Genomic DNA, 14,568 nt, shown 5'->3' with positions numbered 1-14,568 from the left:
TTAATATCGATTGCAAAGCGTGTTTACATTTTCTCTGTTAGGAAAGATGTTAATGTTTTAAAACATGTTTGTTAAGAGAGGAAAATTACTTTATTTTAAACTAAATATATTATTTCAAACGTCAAGATATTTAAGGAATACTCCGAAACAAACGCCGGCTGAATATTGTTTGGAATTAGTTCGGTATGCCATGATCAATGATAATGAATGTTATGATTGTTTTAAATATTGTTAATATTACAAAATCGAACTTTATTCATTCTTTTATTGATAAACAAAAAGATATATTTTATTTTGTATTGTTAATATTTTCAGAAAAAATGATTATGAAAACTTTTTATGTACATTATTATTACCGCCTGAAATTAGAGCCAGTGCATTTGCAATTCATGCATTCAATGTTGAAGTGGCTCAAGTAAAAGATCAAGTACATGATCATAAAATAGGGGAAATGAGATTAAAATTTTGGACAGATGCACTGAGTAATACGTACAAAGGAAATCCTCCCAAAAGTCCTGTTATGTTAGAATTATATAGGGTAGGGTTTTATTTTTCTATCTCTTTAATACATAATTATAATACAATATAATGTTTAGCATGTTATCATAAATATAATATCAATTAAAAGTTGTAATATTTGTAACAAGATTACTTACAGGTTTTACAGAAGTCTCCTCTTTCCAAACATTATTTCAATCGTTTGATTAATGTACGATTAGTGAAACTTTATGATTATTCATTTAATAGCTTGAATGCAATAGAGCAATATGCAGAGCATAGTTCTTCTTCTATCTATTATCTTTTATTGGAAGCACACGGTATAAATAATATTAATGCGGATCATGTTGCAAGTCATATAGGCAAAGCACATGGAATTATTAATTTACTTAGATCAGTTCCTTATAATGCCAAAAAAAGAATCAATATGTTACCACAAGATATTTTAATGAAACACAGTGTTTCTACAGAAGCTGTGTTGCAAAGTCAATCAAGCAAAGAACTTAAGGATGTAATACATGAAGTTGCTTCCCATGGAAAACTGCATCTAGACGCGGTAAGTATTTTTTTATAACAATACTGCAATAAAAATACATAAACAGAAAAATAATGTTCTATCTTTATACTTTATTTTCAGGCAATGTCCCTTAAATATGATATAGGGAAAAAAGCAAATTTGATCTTTTTACCAGTAGTCTGTTTAAACAATTATTTAAACAAATTGAGAAAGGTAGATTTTAATATCTTTGATTCAAAATTACAAAGGAGAGATAATTTACTTCCATTACGTTTGCTCTGGAAAAAATGGGTGCAGTAAAATATCATCTTAGTATTATATAGATAAATTGTGAAATTGAACACTTACTTTAAAATTTCTTCAGAACAGACTTGTAACATCGGAAAAATTTAAGTTATTTATATATTTTACAATGAATACTATAGCATAATCAATTTATCACACTAAATTAAACATTTTTAAAGTTTCATCCAAATAAACTATTCTGTTTTATACATTATGAAAATAATCTGTATAATTTTCACAGTCTGCTTCTACCGAAGTAAAGGATAAATCTCCTGTGCTACAAGGAATTGTAGGTATATTTGAACCCTGAATAGTAAATCCATGATAATCTTCTTTCTGTGAATCTGTAGTTGAAGGTACATTCAGATGTGTAGATACTAGTTCACTTGTAGACCTCTCCGGCTGAATATTAAAATCGCTTTGGGTATCCAAGCTTATAAGACTAGTTTCATCTTCTGCTTTGCTTACATCAAAGCTGTCATCACCAATGAAGGATGGAAAATCAAAAGTAGGAGATGGTGTAACACAATCTTCTATTAAAGAAGTTTTTCCATCAGTTTGTTGCACGGAATTATTAACTGTAGTAGAACAAACCTAAAATCAATTTTTAATCATCACGATTAATTATTTACAGTAAATTTGAATCAATTGTGAATAATAACTTACTTGTGGAATAATTGGAGGTGGTAACTGATAACTTTCGATATCTTCACAGTCTAAATTTGTAGGTAATCTTTGACTATGAATAATCAATAACGGAGTTCTGTTCAAAACTTCATTTACTTCTGATTCTATTTCTTCTTGAAATTGTAACATTTTTTCTTTTAAATTTAGCGCTTCGTTCATTATCTCTGTATTTTTAGCTTTCATCTCGTCAAGGAGTGTTATGTCTTCACACATTAAATGTAAGCTCTACATAAAGAATTTTGATAAATTATGTGGAAAATACACGAAGTTATGAAAGGAAGAAATTCAATACATACTTCACACATCATTAAAGCAGATTCCCAAGTATTGGCAGGTACACGTTCTCCAGACATATAAGCATTGAAATCTTTCTCATCCATGTTTAACGACTCGGCTGTTAAATTTTCAATAAAGGATACAGCACAGCACTGAAAGATATTGTACGTTTCTTTAATATTACATTTCTTTTATTCATTTAAGTATTATAAATTTTAGTCTTTACCAGATTTGTAAAGTAATATCCACCTTCTCCAGTCATTAATCTACTTGCATTACAAAACCTAGTGATAAAATTGATGTTACTTTTAAGACGAGCAGGATTAGCTTTGAGAACAATGAAAATTAAGGCTGGAAGAAATTCGTCCGCGGATGCAGGTCCTCCGACAGATTGTTGCAGCATTAAGAATATATTTCGACAGCAATAAATAATACAAGAGAGTTTTTCTTGTGGAGCTTTTGCAGAATCCATATTTAATAAGTCTGTAATAAAAAGTAAGTAACTAAAAATATTCGAAATTAAGATATTAATTTAATACTTCTGGAACAAACCTGTTATCGAAGCATAAACAAGTTCTCTAACTTCAGAACTAGTTTCATGTATCCTACATTCTAAATTTTTTCCACTAACCCAGTTTAATTGTCGAATTCTGTAGAAATATCTTATTATAATGTTAATATAGAATCATATTAAGCTTGTTTGTGTCTAATACAAACCTGTTTTGAATTGCTAAATCCTTTTCCTCGTCATTTGTAAAGGGAGGACAAAAGAGGATTCTGTAAAGCAAAGTCATTGCATATCTTTCTACATAATCTAACAATTTTTCTTTAATTTCTGGTGCTATATCTGAAATAATAGTAAAAGATAAAATTTTTTGAGTATCTATAATATGACTTTACATTTTAATTTAATTTAATTTTGAATTACAATAAATTCTTGTTGTATTGCCACTGTTTATATTACTACAGTCCCATAATCAGCAATATAGTGAGAGTTTAGTGTACTTCAATTGCAATTTCTTATACCTGCATATTTTGCACTATTCTCCAAGCGTTTAGCAAATACTTGATAAAAGTTTTGTGTAATCTCTGAAAGTTCTTCTGTTCTTTTAACATCCTTATTTTGAAGTATGTCAATTATGAAAGAATGCATACACTTTCTAACGTCTTTTTCCACTGGTGTTTTTGCAATCATTGCTATTAGATCACGATTTTCATTCTTGACTTTTTCCAAATCTGAGTTCTCTTTCATCAACTCATAAAATAATTCTTGGTATCCCTGTGCTTTTACCAAAAATTATAGCTTTTTGGATAATTCATTTAAATAAATAATAAAATTAATTTCAAACTTGTTTCTTAAATTATAAAACAAAGATTGTAGTAACTTAAAATTAAAGTTAAACATATACCTTTTGCAACTGGCTTTCTAAAAGATATATTTAACAATTTATACTTCTTCTCTTGCTGAACTTTTTTCTCTTCATACTTTTGATGACCACTACTGGTACCTTTATTAGAAGCAGCACTAAAACATTAATAACATTAACTACAAGCATTTAATCATTTAATGTAAATCAATCAATTAACGTACAAATCGTATCCTTGTCCATAAGTATTACATTCTGTTTGTGATCTCTGTTTTTGTAAATATTCTCGATGACATTTGCTACAATAACCTTCCCATTCAACATTTCCGTAAAATCCACAACCATTTTTACACTTAAGGTCAGCTTCATCAATTCTTAGTGAAGGCGTTTTTGTTGAATACATTTTGACTATCTTTTTTATATGTTTTTATAGTTGTCTTTTGTATAATTTACACTGTATTCATTCATGTCACACTCATGATATACCTCTCTTGACCGTCATGATTTAGTTCCTCATTTTTTCTCTAGAGCGCAGTTCATTCGCAGCTCCCGAATTCTCATATTAAATTGTGTATTAGGTATCAAAAATACAAAAAACAGAAGACAAATAAGAGGAGACAAACAAAGTTGAAGAGGAGATCGGAGTCATGATTTCTAACATCATTTTCACATAGTCTTCAGAAATGCGTAAGCTGAAAATTTATACCCTATTTTGCCGATATACATACGAATTAAATAACATCTTTCTCAATTATTCTGCTTTTATGATGATAATTTATTAAATACCATTAACATCTTATGTTTTTTTCTATCTTCTTTTCTACATTTCGGTGCTTTAAATTGAAAAAAGTAATCTTGATTTTATTTCAATATGGTCTCGATAATTTTCAATGAACCTTTTTCTTATTTTAGTATTAAAATTTCGAAACAATTTGAAGTTTCTACCAATGGCTGTGATTGGTCGTCCGTTATTGCGTCTTCCCATTTAGACCAATCAGATTCATCGTTGGAGGGCGCGGTGCGTGGAGTATGGTGGAGAGCATCATTGCTTTTCGAAGCTTCGTCCGTTTAGCACGTGTCTGCAACAGGTAAGATTAAATTATCTTCAAATATTAAATTAAATTGTCTTTTGGGTGTTAGAGGTACAAAAAACAAAAAGAAAAGTCGAAGGAAGGTCTAAACTCTTGATTTTTGGCATTAATTCCGCGTTTTCTTCAATAATACATGAGTTGAAAATTTTTGCTCTTGCCGCGAATACACAATGAGGTTGGAATAGCAGAATCTCAATTACTTTCCCTTTTATATCGTTTATTTCTTAAACATTATTGAATGATTTTAGTATCGTTTCCTACAATTTACTGTTTTATTAATAATGTTCTTCCTTGAGCCTCGTAATATTATAAGATTTGTTCGTCTACCTGTTTCGGTATCAGTCGGTACCGAACGATACCGAATAGTACCGAATAATACCGAATGGTGCCGACTGGTCTTCGTCGAGAAGGAAGGTTGCGTCATTTCTTTCGCGAACGTCGAAGAGGTAAGACGTGTTGAACTCGTCCTTCCTTGTGTCCCGGTAGTACATAGTAGGTACACGCAGTTCATCTGTTCAAACATTTTGCATAATTTACAAAGTTCGATCATTTGTTAATCACAATTTTATTGCTGCTGGTTAAATTTGTATTTCTTATTTGTTACAGATATTCTCTTGATACTGAAAAGGCGCAATGCAATATAATGCTGTCACACTTGATATTGGTTTGATACACAATTTCGTAAAGAATTGGTAACGTTTTGATTTATTGTAATCAATTAGTAATATTTATTATTACTTTTTTTATTGATTGTTAATTGATTTTTATTAGTTGTTAATTGTAAGCATCTTTGATAATTATTGGTACCAAGGTCAAGGAAGAAAAGATTCGAGAAATTTTCTTTTCTTTGATCAATTAATAGAAAAAGGATAATTAATTTTTCATTTTATTGAATAATTTTAACTAGTAGTTTCATGCATCTGTTGTAAATCAGAACAAAATTGAAACAGTTTGTATTCTACTGCAGATAATTGTTTCTCTTCTGGAATTATTTAATTATATTTTGATTATTTTAAACAATCTGTTTTCCTTAACACATAGTAATTGTATTATAATATACAACTTTCGGTGTGAGTTTAAATTAAAATAGAATCACGTTATTGAATTACATGCTGGTTAAGTATGATTAATTATTGGACTTTGTTTATTGAAAGGAATTTAGACAATTTATAAATTACGACGTAATAGAATTTCCAACAATTTTTGGTATGCTTACAATTTTAACAACAGAAATCCTCTACTTTAATAAAATGGTCTATTATATTTATTTAACAATGATATTTTATCCTTGTAATATTCATTGAAATAATTATCAACAATTATTTAATACATCTCATTATTACGTTCTAATCTAGAATCAATATTCAACTTGAATAATATTCGTGTTCGTTGAAAATATTTCACGAACACTGATATTTTCATTTACACGTAATAACAGTATTTCCTTAATGAACGTTCAATAAGAAGAATGTTGGTTTTGTTTTGTATATTTCCACCCATCCCCAACCTTCGCACTAATCTTTTCTTTCAGGAATTGTTGTGGCCGCGCGCAAGGCGGTCGGTAGAGTCAGTGTTTGTACGAACATAGTTCCAATGTTTTGATTTTTTCAAGGGTGAACTGGCCCTGAATAGAGTTGCGTTTGTATAATTAGGAATCACGCGAAAGTAGAGTCAGTGTTTGCTGCGTGTTATAAAATATTTTCTAGAGCATCGCGGCTCTGATTTTTCCTTTTTCACCGTGAAAGTAGAGTTACTACAATTGTTCGCCGGAAATTATTCACGGTCGCGTTACTAGTATTTCATATCTATATTTTTATTTTTAATTTTTAATTTTTAATTGCTCGATATATTCGGTATTAGAGTCAGTGCACCACTGAAGAGGAGTCTTGGGCGTTGCTCCATAAGGAAAGAGTGTAAGTATCTTATTACTTTATTTAATTAATTTTAATTCAAGTAGAATAATTTACAATTTTAATACTTGATGGTTGAGAGTTATTTTTCATTGTTAATATTTGATAAAATCCAAATTTATATATAATTTTATTACAATAAGAATTGATAATTTTCAAAATTAACCGAAATTCTTTTTTGATTTGTTACAGATGAATTTTTTGATTTTGCCGAGTTCCTGGATATCCTGATGATGGCTTTCTTCACGACTTCCGTCTTGGTACGTCACTTAATTGCTTTTTATTAAAATAGAATAATTTACAATTTCAATACTTGATAATTGAGAGTTCTTCTTAACTGCTATTGCTAATATTTTATAAAATTCAATTTCATGTATAATTTTATTAGAATAAAAATTGATAATTTGCAAAATTAACCGTGATTCTTTTTTGTTTTGTTACAGATGAAGTTTCTTCACGACTTCCGTCTTCTCCTACAAGGCAGCCTCCTACCTGGTGTTGTCCATCCTCCTACTTGACTGTCGGAAGAAAAGTATATCTGCGAACGGTGAGTCGCATGTTTTATGGTTCCTCTGGTGCCCAATCATGTCGTAGGACGAATGGTCCGAATCGACACGGGTTACCAGTTGTATACGTGCTTGGCAAGCATAGTGACCATGGGTATGATTATACATACCCATGAGTAGTAACATTTTTATTGTTTCATTTCATTTAGTTAGGCTAGGTCTTCTTGCACTACGCGTTTTAATATCATTTCAATTCCACATATTCTAATAGATATTTTTGAAATATATGAATGCTCTTAAATATTCTTAACTGTGGAATTAGAATTTTTTAATACCGAAACAATTTTATTTAGTTTGTCTGTAATAGAGAAGTCAAATACTTAGTTATTGCGATGGTTCAAAGCAATATAATATCGATAGTATTATGTAATATGTATACTGGATATACATATTAATGATGCTATTACATTGATTTAATTACATTTTGTACATTATAAATTCAAATATAATTTGAGAATTTTTTCCGAGTAGTTTAACTTATTTACACGTTCATGAAAAAATGAACAATTTATGTGCAAGAAGACAATTCGTGACGGGTAGACTTCCAAGTCAGAGTGATCTATTTCAACACATTTTGCGTATTCTTGAAAAGTTGCTCTGAGGAGGGAGTCGCCCGAGGATGTTTTAATTTTTTATTAATTTTCACAATATATTCTTTTTTCATTGTAAAGAATTTTTAATTAGTTATTTTGCTTTTAATAAAATATTAAATTCAATTTTGACATTAAATTCCTTTTTATTAGAGTTTTGCCTTTATTAAATTAGTGTTGCGAGAAATTTCCGACGCGAGAGTAAATATGACGATGCACTGACTAGTATTCGGTGGGAATCCTTTTGGTTTTTAAACTCAATCCTATGTATTATTTAATTAATCAAATTAGTTATAAGGATTCCGCGGCATAAGACCGTGAACACCATCTCTGGGAGATATACCCATGCATTACTAGGCCTTTGCAGGCGCAGATTTAGAATGCGGAACATATGAAAATATGTTACCATATTCTAAACTGTAGTCCTTTTGTCTATACTATGGGCGTCCGTCAATCTGACACCGTTGGATGCAACGTGTTGGACGGGCGGGTAGCGTTCTTAGCGAAGGGGTGCACTCTGTCCTGGCGTTACGACGTCCAGGCGGGGTGGGTGGTATGTAGCGTCTGGCGTAAGTCTAGGGGGCGTGAGACCCTTCGTTGCCAGCTGATATTAGCAGTGCACCATGTTTGCGTCATAGTTGCTCAATGTTACTTTTCTGTATTTGTTCTTAAAGCTTTATATTTACAAAGTCGAGTCACTTTTATTAAAATAGTGAAATATTAGCCCGTTAGATGTTTATGTACTAATCATGTTTGTAGATCAGGATTTTCAGGTTTAACCCTTTCCGTGTTTATTGCCAAAGCCCATTCACGTGCCCAGGTGCTACTTGGATGGGTAGAGGCAATGGGCACGATGACCTAGTTCATAAGAATAATAATTAATAAGCGGCTGGCATTGTGTTAGTATATCGTGCACGACGTAATTTCCACATATGGTGTGTGTGTTTTTAGGCTGTGGGATTGCGTCGGTTTAATAAGTTTTTCATTTAACTTTTAATTTGAAATAATATTTTATTCAACAAGATGTACAATGAACGTACAAACCAAATAGTATTATTACCATTACTATTACTATTATATATTACCATTACTATTACCATGATTATTACCATTATTATGAAATATTCTATATCAAAGTAGTTAATTAAATTTTGTAATTATCATTATACGCAATGATTGCTAGCCTTGCCAGACGATTTCAGTGAAAAATGGTACGTACCGTAGAGTGTGATGTGAGATGAAACTCGGGTGACGGAGGCGTCCCGGGACGTTCTCCCTAGTTTAGGCTCTTGCGCCCGGGTGGAGTGTATGGGGGTCGTGGAATGAATTTTTGTGAGAATGTGATTTTGCCTTTTTTAAATATAGCGTTAGGTAGGTAGGTAGTATACCTTCTGGTGTGTGTGATAGATTGTAAGTAGGTAGGGCCGGGACAGGTTGTCACAGTCTCTTGGTCGGGTAGGCGCGATTTCGCGTGATCAACCTGTACCTGGAATATATTTGAAGAATTGACGATCCAATCGATACGAACGGAGTATGCCGTTCGCCTTCGATTCTATCTGTACAATTTTTCAAATTTTTGGCGACTTCATAAGTCGTCATACGCGATCGCGATGGCACGAAACGCACAAGTTCTGCTCGAGCACGGCACGTGTGCACGAACAACGACTTATATAAAGTCCTTTTTCGTCCACGTGTCAATTAGAGTTTCGCGATTTTTCTTTTTTGTTGATTGTTTTTTTTTGTTTTGCGAATTTGCAAGTCTCGAGCTTTAGATATAAGTTTCAGGTGGGTGGACCGCCCGAAGAAAGAAAAGGCTATATGCCGAAGCGCCCCGACAAACTGTCTTTCAAGAGGGGAACTACTAATGATTTTGCATCCTTTTGCAAAAAAGGATGGGAAATCATTATCGTTACTACTTTGTCACTGTGCTTGCCTGTAGTTGTAGTTTTGTAATTGCAGGAGAAGAGGGGGCCCGTGACCCCCATGATTTTGGGCAAATCGCGTTTTCAATTTAGTGTTGCGAATATTGACCACGGTTCAATTTAGTGTTGCGAATGAATATCGATCACGGTTCAATTTAATGTTGCGTGTGCATGATTATCGTGATTTTCATTTAGTGTTGCAAACTTTAAATATCGCGTTTCTTTCTTGCATTTCTTTAAAATAGAATTTAACTTTTCAATGTTGATTGCTTTAAGATTTTTGAGAGTTTTGCTTTTTAATGTTGATTGCTTTAGTGTTGCGAGTAAAAAATTCACGGTTTGAGGATCCCCCTTTTTTGCATTTTAATTGCATGTCACTTAAAGATAGCGTTGCGAATGACATTAGCGCGATTGTTTCCCAGTGTTGCGACTTATAAATACGCGATTGCTTTGCATTAGTTTATAGAGTTCCCTGCTAATTAGTGTTGCGGTAATGAATATTCGCGTTTTGCATTAGAGTTGCGATATATGATGAAATGCCCAAAAACGATCCAGTGGAGTTGCCATGGTCCATAAGGCAGCTATGGACCAGCTGCCGTGATACAGCCTTGGATTGGCTGTACCCCTTTTTTAGATTAGTGTTGCGTCTTACAAAATTCGGTAGATTTGAGTAGTGTTGCGTTACAGTTCGCGTTTTCTCTTTTTCTCTTTTTTTCAGCTTAGTGTTGCGCATAATGGAGCAGCCTTCACGCGTACGCTTTTGCACATATTATATAATTAATGAAATTAGTGTTGCGAGTACAAAATTCACGGTTTGAGAATCCCCTTTTTTGCATTTTAATTGCATGTCTCTTAAAGATAGCGTTGCGAATGACATTAGCGCGATTGTTTCCCAGTGTTGCGACTTATAAATACGCGATTGCTTTGCATTAGTATATAGAGTTCCCTGCTAATTAATGTTGCGGTAATAAATATTCGCGTTTTGCATTAGAATTTTGATATATGATGAAATGCCCCAAAACGATCCAGTGGAGTTGCTATGGTCCATAAGGCAGCTATGGATCAGCTGCCGTGGTACAGCCTTGGATTGGCTGTACCCCTTTTTTAGATTAGTGTTGCGTCTTACAAAATTCGGTAGATTTGAGTAGTGTTGCGTTACAGTTCGCGTTTTCTCTTTTTTTCTTTTTTTCAGCTTAGTGTTGCGCATAATGGAGCAGCCTTCACGCGTACGCTTTTGTACATATTATATAATTAATGAAATTAGTGTTGCGAATGAATTCGCGATTGTTATTAAATATTTTACTTTTTTGCATTTATTAAATTAGTGGAAGTAACTATGACTAACATTCGGTGGGAGTCCATTGCTAGTCAAGGATTCCGCGGCCTAAGACCGTGAACACCATCTCTGGGAGATATACCCATGCATTACTAGGCCTTTGCAGGCGCAGCTTTAGAATACGGAACATATGAAAATATGTTACCATATTCTAAACTGTAGTCCTTTTGTCTATACTATGGGCGTCCGTCAATCTGACACCGTTGGATGCAACGTGTTGGACGGGCGGGTAGCGCTCTTAGCGAAGGGGTGCACTCTGTCCTGGCGTTACGACGTCCAGGCGGGGTGGGTGGTATGTAGCGTCTGGCGTAAGTCTAGGGGGCGTGAGACCCTTCGTTGCCAGCCGATGTTTTGTCATAGTTCAGAATGTTTGCAATTTTGAAATTAGTGTTGCGTGTGATTTCGGTTTGTTTTGTAGGGTTTGCTTAGGGATTGCTCTTATGGGCAGTCAAACTTTTCTTTTCAGGTTCCCCTGTACCCTCCCTCCCACTGCCACACCCCCATTCTTTTTTCTTCCCATTTTTTAATTTTGAAAATTTTGAACATTCGTTTGTTGGAAATACTGTTAAATAATATATGAATTTAATGTTTTCAGAATATTATTAAATACGATAAAGTTTTAAATAGAACTTTATTCAAACTTTTTTTTAAAATGAAAGTTCATTTTATTTTGTGATGATTGGTGATAAATTATTTCAAGGAATATTTGTTCATTCGAGATAACTTATTAAATTTTAATTCTACTTTATTTAAACGAAAGTAGTGGATAATTGTTGTTCGAGTTGTTTAGTTTTAATTTTTGATCGCAATGTTTTGTTTCAAGCTTACGGAGAAGCTAATTAAATTACTTTTATAAATTTTCAAATTCTTTTCCTCATAAGCAAAGTCCACTCGTGATTTTTCTTCCAGTTTTTCCATTTACAATAAATTTGCATTGAAAGGTGTATTGAATAATATAATGCAATAAAGTCGAGTAGAGTCGTGGTTGTACATATTATATATTGCAGTAAAAGGCAGTTGTTTCAATTAAAATATTATGTACTATTTGTTGAGAAATGAACGAATATTAAATACAATAAAATGAAATAATTAATGTTCTTAACTCAAATCATTTTATTCAAATATATATTTTTCTAAATCTTTTTCTCTTTATTTTGGTACTAAAATTTGCTTTTAATTCATATTTCGTATCAAATTGATTTTGAGTTATTAACAACCACTCTGACTTTTGTAAAATTTTATTGCTAATAATGTATCTTCTTTCCAGCCATTAAATTTTTTTTGTCTTTGTATGGATTCAATTAATGAGTTTCTGTTACAGAGAAGTACCTTTATAGGAAGTGTGAATTGGTAATTTGAACTGGAAGAAATTTAATATAAAATCTAAGATCGAAAGATGGAATTCAGTGAATCCAATTAAGATGGTGTGAAAACGATTGGAAAAGGAAAAACTGATTATTGTTGAAAATTCTCTAATTCCTTTTATTTTTTTTCAGGAAGTATCTTGATAAGGATAAGGAAACCAACAAATTTGTTATAGGTATTCATTTATATCTCTTTAGGTTTTTATGTAAGGTGATTGTAAGTTTATTGATATGTAAGACAATCATATGACCATAAAGTTATTATGATCAGGTAATTGAACAAATATGTACAATAAGTAGTCTTAAGCACTGCAGTGTTTAATTAGATTTAAGTTTTATATTTAAGTGTATTTTTAAGATAATTTCGAGCGCTCGTATAAACAGGTATTCTTAGTATTTATAAGTATGTAGGACAAATATGCAATTGCATATTTATTAATTACAGATCTGTAATCAATATAAAAAAATGTTGAAGTAGGATTGAAAAACAAAAATATAAGTAGATAGGCAGGTAGTGAGTAAAAATAATGCTCCTTTTGTTGTTCGTTTGCACAACAGTAGTTTTGCAAATCTGCATCAAGAGGATGATGCTATTCAATAAAAGTAAAAATTTGCATAAATGGAGGGTGGATGGGATGAGGTAGGGCGGGTCTCCACCCGCAGCAACCTCCCCGTGGTGAGACCTGGGCAATCGTTATTATTTGATGACTAATTAACACCTGTATCATTATTCCTATGGTACATTTATTAATTATGCAGCAAATAATACGAGCGAATTGGCTGCGAAATTTATGTTTTTTTTTTTTTCTATTTAATCTCTGTTATATTTTTTTCAGGAACTATGCCTTTGAGATTCTAAAGTGTACCACATTGCAAATACAATTTTACGGAAAGAAAATAATGAATGCATAGATAGATATAGCTATCGCAGCATACATGTGTCATTTATGTAGGTGTATGCCGTACTTAGTTGGATGCAATAACTGAGGTGGCGCTTAAATCAGTTTCTGTTCGGTCTAATTTTCAATGAAACGTTGACTGTTTTACCGACGCGGAATTCTGAGTTCGATCTCGACGCTTTAACTTGTGTGCAAAATTGTTGATACACAGGGTATGTATGTGGGAGGAGCGACATCAGCGCACCAAGTATAAGAGGGACCAAACTAAAATCCGTTTCAAGTTTACAAAAGTGAAGCTTGGAGAGTCTGTTCATCTACGAATGCGCAATCTAACAATAATTGGATGCATCTGGCAGGGACAGAAGGTTTATTAGATACCATTCGCAAGTCATGCTGTCATGAAATTTCACGCGGAAACAGCAAATGCAAACTTTGTCATGCACCTGTTCCTACCTTAGATTTACAGGTACTTCAAATTTTTTATTCCTAACCCTAAGCATCTCTGTTCAAAACTCCGATCATTCATTTTTCTTTTTTCTTATCAAGTTTTTCAAATAGTTTCGTAGTAAGTTTAGAAAAATATTTGTGTAACACGAGGAATAAAAACTCGGATGACCAAGTCCCACGATCTTGAACATAACAAATAAGGGTGAAGCCCCAGAGAAACACGATAAATTATTTAATGGGGATTGCATTGGTCGTTCGCTTCGTTCTTTTTCCCGTGCATTGTGTTCCGCTCGATCGCACGAGTGAAAGACGAATTGTTTGTCCGAGCTCGGTCGCTGTTGGCCTACGTTCTTGGTCTTCAATTTATATTATTTAAGAACAATTGACTTGGATGGTCCGCCGTTTCTTAGGGGGACCAATCTGAGGACGTAGACAGCTTGTAAAGCCAAAGGAATTATACAGGGTGATATCTTTCATTTTACTCCAAAATCTTTCTTGTTTATTATTCATATTTTTGCATAATTTACAATGAAATTCATAGGATGATATAAACAAATGGTAAATGGTACAAAGAGTACCATTTGCATGGTACAAACGCTTAATTTTAAAGAACATTGTATTTTGTCAGTAACATTGCATATTTTCAAAAAAACAATCCGATTGGAAGGATCCAGATCTTTATTTCCTTCCTATGTGGAATAATTTTTGTATCTAAAAATTCTCCTGTTATTCATTAGAAGGTCTTTTTTATATTAATATAATATTTCTGAATGTTGTTTTCATTTTATAAAATATTTCGACACCCCATAGATA

The 14,568-nt window shown here is 32.6% G+C and overlaps 2 protein-coding genes and 1 long non-coding RNA gene across 5 annotated transcripts; 2 read left to right on the top strand and 1 right to left on the bottom strand.

Moving 5' to 3' along the window:
- Window positions 1-42: 42 nt before the first annotated feature.
- sicily (NADH dehydrogenase (ubiquinone) complex I, assembly factor 6 homolog sicily) lies at window positions 43-1,315 on the top strand. Its single transcript, XM_034324311.2, has 4 exons — window positions 43-183; window positions 316-538; window positions 659-1,054; window positions 1,136-1,315. Exons 1-4 carry the CDS (start codon window positions 65-67, stop codon window positions 1,313-1,315), a joined length of 918 nt encoding a protein of 305 aa, XP_034180202.2. The 5' UTR covers window positions 43-64.
- Window positions 1,316-1,504: 189 nt separating this feature from the next.
- On the bottom strand, window positions 1,505-4,157 carry Rabex-5 (Rabaptin-5-associated exchange factor for Rab5). 3 transcript variants are annotated; one of them, XM_034324306.2, is made up of 9 exons: window positions 3,855-4,157; window positions 3,673-3,788; window positions 3,290-3,547; window positions 2,981-3,110; window positions 2,816-2,913; window positions 2,490-2,746; window positions 2,284-2,415; window positions 1,967-2,212; window positions 1,505-1,894 (listed from the first exon to the last, which is right to left on the bottom strand). In XM_034324306.2, the coding sequence occupies exons 1-9, from the start codon at window positions 4,031-4,033 to the stop codon at window positions 1,505-1,507; spliced, it is 1,806 nt and encodes a 601-aa protein (XP_034180197.1). In that variant the 5' UTR covers window positions 4,034-4,157. The 3 variants fall into 3 exon arrangements, with proteins under 3 accessions (XP_034180197.1, XP_034180198.2, XP_034180200.1); XM_034324307.2 differs by having other exon boundaries at window positions 3,673-3,771; window positions 3,855-3,973; XM_034324309.2 differs by lacking the exon at window positions 3,855-4,157 and having other exon boundaries at window positions 3,290-3,566; window positions 3,673-3,771.
- A 1,941-nt stretch (window positions 4,158-6,098) lies between these two features.
- On the top strand, window positions 6,099-7,196 carry LOC143305471 (uncharacterized). The gene is made up of 3 exons (XR_013062427.1): window positions 6,099-6,634; window positions 6,824-6,891; window positions 7,075-7,196. It is a non-coding gene; the product is annotated as an uncharacterized LOC143305471 (long non-coding RNA).
- Window positions 7,197-14,568: the final 7,372 nt, after the last annotated feature.

Source organism: Osmia lignaria, chromosome 7 (genome assembly GCF_051020975.1).
Source record: "Osmia lignaria lignaria isolate PbOS001 chromosome 7, iyOsmLign1, whole genome shotgun sequence".
NCBI classification, from domain to species: Eukaryota; Metazoa; Arthropoda; class Insecta; order Hymenoptera; family Megachilidae; genus Osmia; species Osmia lignaria.
The sequence above is the reverse complement of the archived record's forward strand: the minus strand, read 5'-3'. Positions and strand labels throughout refer to the sequence as shown.